This window comes from Abrus precatorius, unplaced genomic scaffold (genome assembly GCF_003935025.1).
Source record: "Abrus precatorius isolate BTA unplaced genomic scaffold, Abrus_2018 Scaffold3, whole genome shotgun sequence".
Classification (NCBI taxonomy): domain Eukaryota; kingdom Viridiplantae; phylum Streptophyta; class Magnoliopsida; order Fabales; family Fabaceae; genus Abrus; species Abrus precatorius.
In genome coordinates, this window is record NW_020874373.1 from 12,089,112 (window position 1) to 12,098,952 (window position 9,841).

General features: G+C 29.8%; 1 protein-coding gene and 1 pseudogene across 1 annotated transcript; both read left to right on the forward strand.

Annotated features, from left to right (window-relative positions):
- Window positions 1-605: 605 nt before the first annotated feature.
- Window positions 606-2,849, forward strand: LOC113862183 (annotated as a pseudogene).
- Window positions 2,850-7,573: 4,724 nt separating this feature from the next.
- On the forward strand, window positions 7,574-9,609 carry LOC113862184 (F-box protein At2g26850-like). Its single transcript, XM_027495302.1, has 5 exons — window positions 7,574-8,038; window positions 8,147-8,217; window positions 8,371-8,543; window positions 8,726-8,800; window positions 9,437-9,609. The coding sequence occupies exons 1-5, from the start codon at window positions 7,574-7,576 to the stop codon at window positions 9,607-9,609; spliced, it is 957 nt and encodes a 318-aa protein (XP_027351103.1).
- Window positions 9,610-9,841: the final 232 nt, after the last annotated feature.

Here is a 9,841-nt window from a genome sequence, read left to right on the forward strand (position 1 = left end):
AAGACTAAACACTAGTAGTTAGTTTGTTCACTTTTAATAACAAAAAAACTATTAAATACATGCTAGGCAAGGGAATAGCCGGCCCGGCCTAAGAAAAAAGAAACAAATGCAGAAGACATAAATCATCCAATTATAAACACACACGGTATAACACTTGAAATCTTTTAATATATTTTTATCATATTACATTATCTATGCATATTTATTAATTTTTCCTTTCTTCCCACTTTTCTCTAAATATATACATCCAAGAGGATATCTATATAATATTTTCCTAGATCATCACGTACCTCAGAGGGAAAGGTCCACTCTTTAGTGACAATTGACAACAAATAATAATACAACTGGAAAACACAGCAAGCACATAGAACGCTTTTGAAAATAAAATGGAAGAACTATCTTTTTTTCTTTTGAAATATATTTTTAATGTGTGTGTATATATATATATATATATAATATGTGATGTTAACTTTTAGATATTTAAATAATAAAATTATTTTCCTCTGATTATATATACACCTCTAAGGGAAGCACACGAGTACCCTTGTTCTGAATTGAATACTCACTCCTTTTTGACCAAACTATATTGAAGAAACTGACCTGACATGGACAATATTGAACCCGGATGTAATGTTTCTCTCTTGAATTTGCCAGAACCCATATTGGGTTGTATTCTAAAGCGCCTTTCACCAATAGAACTCACTAGAATGTCTCAAGTGTGTACTTGTTTAAGGGATAAATGTCGAAGTGATCCTTTGTGAGAAGATCTAATAAAGAAGAAATGGGGTAGGGTGATTGGTGATGTTACTTACAAGGAGTGGCAGTGGCATATTACAACAGCAAAAGAGGGTGGAAACCTCTTCAATCAACATATCGATCACAATGGATCAATGGGGTCTTTATGTGGTACTTGGCCCATGTTATACCTAAGGTCATATTTAGAAGATAGTAAGCATCTTAATAGCTCATTTTCAAATAACTTTATGATGGCTTTGTATTTCTCCCTAGAAAATGGCAAGTTCTGGTTTCCAGCTCAAATCTACAAGGTAAACCTCTAATTAGCTTATGAATTATATTTTTCATTAAAAGAATTCTTATTATGAAATGAAATCCTTTCATACTAATCTCTTCTTTCAGCGAGTGTTCGTTCGTGATGCCCTAGTTAGATACGATTCCAAATTCGACAACTTTCAAGCAAGGTAAGGGAGGAGGTTAAAGCTAGTGCCTAATTTACGGATTATGCATATTAGTTCTTGGCTTTTTATTTTTATTTTATTTTTATCTAAGACTATTCCATGGCTTAAACAGTTTTATTTTCTCAACACAACATAAATATAGCGCAACTGGTTGGATAAGTGCTTGAGTGTTTCTTGAGTTTAAAGGTGTGCTTGAGTAAATAATTTGATTCAACACTCATTTTATATCAGATAAAGATTTATGACATAAATTTAATTGGAATAGTTTTAAAAATGTTTTAATAAATAAAAAGAATTTTACGTGAAATAAATTAAAAAGAACTTATTAAAAATATAAATTATTTGCATAAACTTTTGATAATTTTTTTTAAATGCTTCCTAAATTTGACTGTCCACAGTTTTTAGTAGAGAATTTAATTTCAATTACACACCCCCCCCCCCCCGCGCGCAAATAATAAAATAAAAACTATAGTTTGTTTTCTCAATATGTTGACTTAGCTTTTCACTCTTTACAAATATATATTTAGCAAGACTAATTTTGTCAAAATGAGATGAAGAAATGAAAATAAAATATTTAACATCTTAATTCATTTTTTTATAATTGTTTAGAAATAATTAAGATAATTTAATAAAATAAATTAACACGAGTGAGTGACTTTATTAGTTTGCTGAGTCAATTTGCACATCTTGTGATATAATGCATATATTCTTTTTTGTAGACAACAAAATGATGGTTGGCGCTTAATGGGGAGCAACATCCAATGGGATAACCTAAGAGCTCCCCAAGTTGATACCCCACCATGCGTTCGTTACGTTTCTGATTGTTTAGAAGACATACAGCCAGGGGATCATATTGAGATTCAGGGGAAGTTAAGAAGAGAAATTTCCTATGGTAGGGTTTCTAGCCATTGCCACTTCGCTGTCAATTTTTAACTTTTATATCCTTCTCCTATTATTTTCTTTTTAATTCTATTATTATTCTCTCGCAAAAGCTTAATTTATCAATAATCACGTAGTAATGTCTAATGAATGGATTGTAGATTGGTGGTACGCTGTTATTGGTCACACGGACTCATGTAATGAAAACGAGAACCACTGCCGCTGTCGTTACTCTGGTTAGAAATCTTTCTGCATCGTTTGGCTTGTCTTCTGTTATCATGTTAAATTGAATGCTTAAGGTGGTCAAGATTAATTTATGTATGCATCTCAATTATATTAAAGTGTTTAAAATTAATTATACTCAACTTTAAACTAAATGGACTCTAAATACAGGATAGAAAGAATCTGCATGTTATATGCGCTTCAAACTTAAAAGAACACTTGTGTGAATTAGAGTGAGTGCTGGATATAAAACATTCTTGTGCTTTTAAATAATTGGTTCATGACAATGAAAATATACATTTGTGGCTAAATTTGTTAGATGAGTACCTTGTGCGTATTTGATTTGCTTACATAACAGACACATTGATCGTGGAGTTCAAGCAATACTCTCGAGGATCAAGCATGGGACGAATAAAGCTACTCAGAAATGGGGAACAATGTGAAGGGCTTACCGGATACTATGGAGGAATTAGAAAGCTTCATAGCGAGGAAGAGATTGAAAGATGGAAGAAGCTCTTACCACCGTATCAAACTCCTGTATACATTGCTTGACTCACATCACAACATATCTGACTCAGGATTTAACATCATTTTGCTTTCTAGTTATACTTTATTTTAAAAATATTTATAATATTAAATGATTAAATTATTGATTTATTCATGTACAAATTTTAAAATAATATGTATACAAAATTAATAATTAATATATCTAAAATTATGTCTATATTTATTAAATTAGGATTAAAAAAATGCTCTTTATTATTCTTATATATACATATATATTTCTGCTAGTGAAAAGAATACAAGTGTATAAACAACGGAGAACACAAAACAGGCCAAAATTATATAAAGGATTAAATAAGATTTTAGATTGTATAAATTTGATTTTATAATTAATTTCTATAAAAAAATTTGTTGTTATTTAACCTCTTCCATTTAAATTTTTTTAAAACGAGTCTCTAACCTAACATATATATATATATATATATATATATATATATATATATATATATTTAATGATTGGGACTAATTTTTAACCTTTTTAAAATATTAGAAATCTAATAATTGATATTTTTTATAGGGATTAATTCCAGAAACAATAACATTTAAAAAGACAGAAAAAGAACTTATTTAAACCCCTTTTATATAATATTTTAACAATTTCACAGTAAAAATATATCAAATACAAAACTGTTTTAATATCAATAAAAAAATTTAGATTTAAAAACTTATCTGTACATAAATATTTACATACTTACATTACTACAGATGGGGCGTATATGTCAATCGTCACAACTACGGCCGCGACCACGACCTCCACCAGGACGGAGAGTTCGATTCCCCTAGTTACATTTCAAGTTGGTATTTACCTAAATTTACATTGTCTTCTTCTGTTTGTTACTAAAATGTGGTGAACAAATGAGAATAAATATGTTAAACGTGAGAAATGAGATATTAGAAATCAGAGACTAGTTGAGTGTTTTTCTACAAACCTTAACGTTAGTATCTCTTGATTATAGGGGCAATTAGTACATAATTACATGTATTATATGTTCATACGTGTGAATTGAAGTTTTATAATTACCTGGGCAACTAATTAACAGTAACCATATTTTTCAGATATGACTCCATCGCTACTCCTGCCAAATTTGTTGTACTAAGTTTTTGGGTTCACAAAATGTATATTCACTCCTCTCTAATTATGGCCAAAGAGAGATGCTTAAAGAGACTCGTGGGAGCAGTTGTGGTTAATGGTAAAAGGCAGTACTATATATGGTTTATCTTTTGGCTTAATCATTGGTTGATAAGTTCTTCTGTTCTTTAATCTTTATCACTGAGCAAAGGAACGGACCAACATTATTAAGACAAATGTAATATGGATCCATTTAATCGTAAAACCAGCTGATGCGTTCAGTTTGACCAAAAAGAAAAAAATCAACATTGAGTGCAATGTAGTTCTTCCAAAAAAAAAGAAGAAATGATACAATTAATAATTTAATTTCCACATTGTTGCAAAACAAAAATTTAATTTCCACTGATCTTTTATTTATTTATTTTAAGTAATCCTAATCATGCCATAACACTTAACAAAATAATTTACTGTTGCAATTTATGCACTGAAATCACCGATGACAGCGAAAGAAGCTTATCAATTATCTTAACCCATCATCTGACAATCTTATGCGTGCCAAACATAGTTTTAGTAACCGTTTTTATCACTTGCTAGCAGCAACTCAGCAAACCAAAAGGCAAACTAAGATTCAAGTTTAAATTCATGGTTGAAGCATTAAGTTGGTTTTGTATAATATATTGGTTGATATATCTCTTCGTGATAGTAAAAGATAAAACCAATTAAATTGATGTCTGATTCAGAATTTTAATTAACAAAAACAATGTTGTATAATCATTGAGTATGTGAATTAAATTATGCAAAGTTATTTTAATTTAACATGTGATGTCAAGTCCAAGTCTATAGTCCTTAAGAGAGAAAGAGGCAAGAAAAAATGTCAAATTTGTCATACGTGAGAATTGTGTTACATCAAATGTAGTTAAAAAACTTCTCTTATCTTTCATTTCTTCTCCCTAATTGTCAACAAAATATTACATATTAAGAAAAAGTTCAGGTATCCGTTATAGTTATTAATAGTTGGGTTCTTAGCAGTAATGGATAGATGATGCACATGATGTTCTAAAGTGAATCGTCCTAAAATAACATTGTGATACATCTATGACCGGTCAATATTGCCAATTAGTCCAATTCACAGTAAGATTGTCAAGTAAATACAGAGTGATTAAAAATTGCATTAACAAATGAATGCAAATTAAAATACGTCCCAGTCATCCCATTAATAAATCCTTGTTAATTACGGTGTTCATGCAAGTTGAGATGAAAGAATTTCAAAAGGACAAAAGCCATGTCACGTTTTGGAAGTATTATTTAGGGTCATCTTGTATCAGACAAAGACATAAAGTAAAAGATGGTAGCCGACAATGGTAGAAAATCACAGAATAAAGGCATAGGAATTATCATAGAAAAAAAATGAAGGAAGAAACTCGTCATTGGTGTCAGACTATATTGCTTTCATGATGTCTTATTTAAAGGTGGTAATCTGCTTCCTCATACATGATCTTCTTTCTATCTACGAAAAGAAAAACACATTTTCATTCAGCTCGTATAGTTAACGTGACTAGCATACTCACTATTTAGAGAGGTAAACCTTCTCTGTTGTATCTATTCCATAGCGAAAATTTCTTAAAGCACTTTTTGCTCAATTACTTAATTTATTGCCTTTTATTTGCATGAAAAGTATTTTCACAGCCACAATTATTTGTAGTTTATTTGGTTTAACGTTCGCATAACGTGACACAAAATACAATGTAAAATAGATAATGTAAATTAAATATGGAACCGTTCTAAAACGAGTTAGATGCATGTCATTGAGAAATATTAAATTGAAATCTGTTTTCACTTGCATGTTATAAGTTGGCTATATATATTTCTGTGAAATTGAGACATTTTGTTTTTGCATATCCCTTGACCATTAATTTTCACAATATGTTCCTATTGACTGTTGTTATCTTATTTGATCTTGCAAACTAATCTGTTTGGAAGTTCACAACATCTTGTTCTTATGTATGACTTATATTTCCTTTTGCATTCAAACAGAAACATCTGAACTAGTTAAGGTCACCTGAAAAGGTTGATAACTCTCTCTCTCTTCCATGAGAATACAACACGCATAGATACTTGCCCCAACATATATAGTTTAAGTGTCATGCTCACTTCCTTATAAGACGTGTTGATAAACAAAATTATGTATTATTAGTCTCATTTAGTCCTTGTTCATTGTACTCTGGTGCAAAAAAATGTCTTAATCTCTTCAGAAGTGCTGTTAATTCTTTACTTTACAATTAATTTTATGAAAAAATTACTTTTTTACTAACAATGATCTTGTAGATATTGGAGTCCCATAAATGATACCCCTTAACACCATTATCATAACTTATAAATATATTTTTTTTCTTAAGATCTTGGATCCAACTTTATTCTTTCTTGAGAGTAATATGCCATAAATACAGGATATTCAAATTTTCTCACAAGGTCAACAAAGTTTAAATCAATTTACCGTAAATAGTTCTCGCAAATAAATAATATTACTTGCACAGAGATATTTTACAATCAGTAAGTGCACTTAAATTATTTTTCAGTAGTTTTCACCATTTCTCCATTTTCTGTATTCAGAGGTTAAACAAAACAAACTTAAAAAGTAAATATGTGCATTTTTATTATTTATTTTTATGTTGAACTTTATTTAGTAAATTAATATAGAAAATACACATCACCTGTAGAACATAAAATCGCAAAAGACAAATGACATCGTGCTGCCGTGCTCAAGTTGGGCATCTAATTGTTAAGATAAGCTATTTTGCTCTTACCAAAAGATTAATTATTTAGTTTTCCATGCTCTTACTTAAGTGTCTTGATGCTAAAGATTAACAACAAATGACAGATGAATAAAATCATGGAAAAATGGCGTAGAAATGATCGAAAACACGTAACGGTGCATTCAAGGTGTACCGTCTGTATTAATGATGACCAAGTCCTGTGCTCTAAAAATTATAACCTCATCTGTCTATTGTTATTTTTATTTAAATGATGTTTTTAAATATCTTATATAAGAAAAAATGTTTTAAAAAATTACTTTAAAATAAAAGTCAAGATAAGTATACTTATATAATTTTAAATTTTATATTTTAATAAATTTTTTTGTTTTAGTCTCTCATTAATATAATCCAACAAAAAAAAGTTACATGTTCTAATCTCTTAATTAACTACGTGAATAATAAAAAATAAAAATGTGAAAATTATTTAAAGGGTTTAAAATATAAAAATTAAAAAATTATTTAAACCTTATATTAATCCTTTCTAATTATGATATGTTCAAATTAATTAACATATATACTGTACTAACTTTTTTGTAATTTTACGAAAAGATCAGTTAAATAACTTTTTTTAATTGATTTGACTTTTATAACAATTTAATCACATCCTCACTGAATTATTTTTGAATTTTTTTACAAAGCTTCCTAAACAAGCATGTTAATTATTAATCTAGACAGGGGTAGGCTTTGCCTTGCCACTTTGACAACCTATATTAATCAAATAACTTTTAGTTACTTCCATTCTTCCAGTTTTGCGTTTGTAAGGTGGAAGCTGCAAAACTCATTCCAAAGAATCTTGGTTTCTTTAAGGTTTTCACAAACCATATATAATAATGTCAAATGAGAAGAACATGGTATCAAAATTGGAGAACCAAGATAATTGCAAAGATTCTTCTCTCTTGGATTTGCCCGAATGGATCTTGGATTGCATACTTGAGCTCCTCTCACCTCTGGATTTGTGCAGAGTGGCACAAGTGTGTACCTTTTTGAGGTATAGAAGCAGTAATGATGCTTTGTGGGAGAAAAAAGTGCAGCAGAAATGGGGTAGGGTGCTTGGTGATGTTGCTCATCAAGAGTGGCAATGGCACACAACAAAGATGATCACAGAAAGCTTCTTGCTACAGAAGAATCAAAGTGGATCATGTGGCTCTTTCAGTGGTGTTTGGCCTTTTCTAAGCTTTCATTCTTATTTGGAAAATTTTATTGACTTTGTTAGTTTGTCTAAAAATTGTTCAAAAATGGCTTTGTATGTCTGTCTTGAGAGTGGCCACTTCTGGTTTCCTGTTCAAGTGTACAAGGTAACAGTAATTAATGTTAAATTTGTTACTATCTATATACATTTCTCATTTTTATCCCTTGCTTAAACTATATTGATTACATCATGTATATAGAAACTATGGTTACAGCAGGTTGCAAATCTATTCTGTTATGATGCCATTGTCAGCTATGACTCTAGAACAGACACCTTCCGAGCAAGGTATTTTTCTGTATTTTCTCTGTTAATTAAATTTGGAGTACAAAGTCAATAATCATATTGGTTTTCGACATAGCTTAAGTGGGTATAAGGGATAGTCTAAACGCATAAAATGATAAAAGATATAAACACATATATGCTTTGTATTTTTTACAGGTCTCCAACTGGAGGGTGGCGAATGATTGAGGAAAATGTTGAGTGGGAAAGGTTGAGAGTATCACCAGTTGAGACTTCTGCAAGGGATTTTTATATGTCTAACTGCATGAATGATTTGAAACCAGGAGACCAAATTGAAATTCAGATGAGAAGACGAAAGGAATTCCCTTATGGTAAAAGTGATAGACTCTTAGTACATTTTAATATTAAGGGCATATGTTGTTACTTTTCAAACAAACATCATATCTTATTTGTTTCTTTATTTCTAGAATTTAACATTGCCTAACAAATAATCAAATAGCACTTAATCTTCTTTCTAATTAATTTCTTTACCTCTATTTTGAATGAGTTACAGATTGGTGGTATGCTGTAGTTGGTCATTTGGAATCATGTGACGAGGACGTGAATCATTGCCATTGCCAATATAGCGGTAAGATGTGAAGATCTCTGAAGTGTAAAAAGAAGAGTGAATTTATCATTTCTTAAATTTAAGTGTCTCGTAAACTTAGTTTTATTTAATTCATGGTAGATGATATACCTCACCTCCATACTTTAATAATTTGATTACTACTGGTCCTTTTTTATAATAAATAAACAAATTAAGATGAATAAAGAATACTTATATGTCTCATAAATTTATATTATATTTTAGATTATTTACATATTAAATAAATATATATAAAATGAAACACAAATTTTACAATAAATAATTAAATAATTAATACATTTGAATATTGATATATTTTTTCTTACCATTAAAAAATAAAGCTATATTTTATAAAGAAAAAAAAGGAAAGTAGTACTGTAGAGGAATCTTATCTGATATTTATGTTAGAGTTGTTCTGTAATTCAGATTTAGAATTGTGTTATGTTAGTTTATTTGTCGATGTTAAGTAGTTGGTCCAATATTTGGGACTCACCCAAAAAGTGTACAAATGTGAAAAGTGCATCTAATGAAGGGTGTTTTTTGAGTTCTTTACTCTTATTCTAACTGAGAGGGGTATCTGTGTTTTGTACCAACAATTTATCGTTGTAATATGTCAGATATCTTTATATTTTATTGCAGACATGTTGGTAGTGGAATTCAAGCAATACCGGCCCGAGCATAGATGGAGAAGATCAATGCTTAACAGAAACGTGTACGAGGAACAGGGTACTAGGCTTCGCTGGTTCGGTGGAATCAGAAAACTTGATAAGGAGGAAGAGATTGAAAGATGGAACAACCTCTTTGCATCTTGAATGTGTCATGCAGAATTAGAATATGCTATTTACTTTAAAATGGAATTGTATTTCTCACACCTTACAGTCTGGTTGGTCTTCAATTATTTATTGATTTTAGAAAAATGTTAACTTCAGCACATTTGAGCAATTAATAATGGTGATATTTAATTAAAAATAATAAAAATTTCTTGAGTTTAGATCCTTAGTAAAACCCTTAATTTAAAAGCTGGAGGGGAAATTAAAAAGCAAT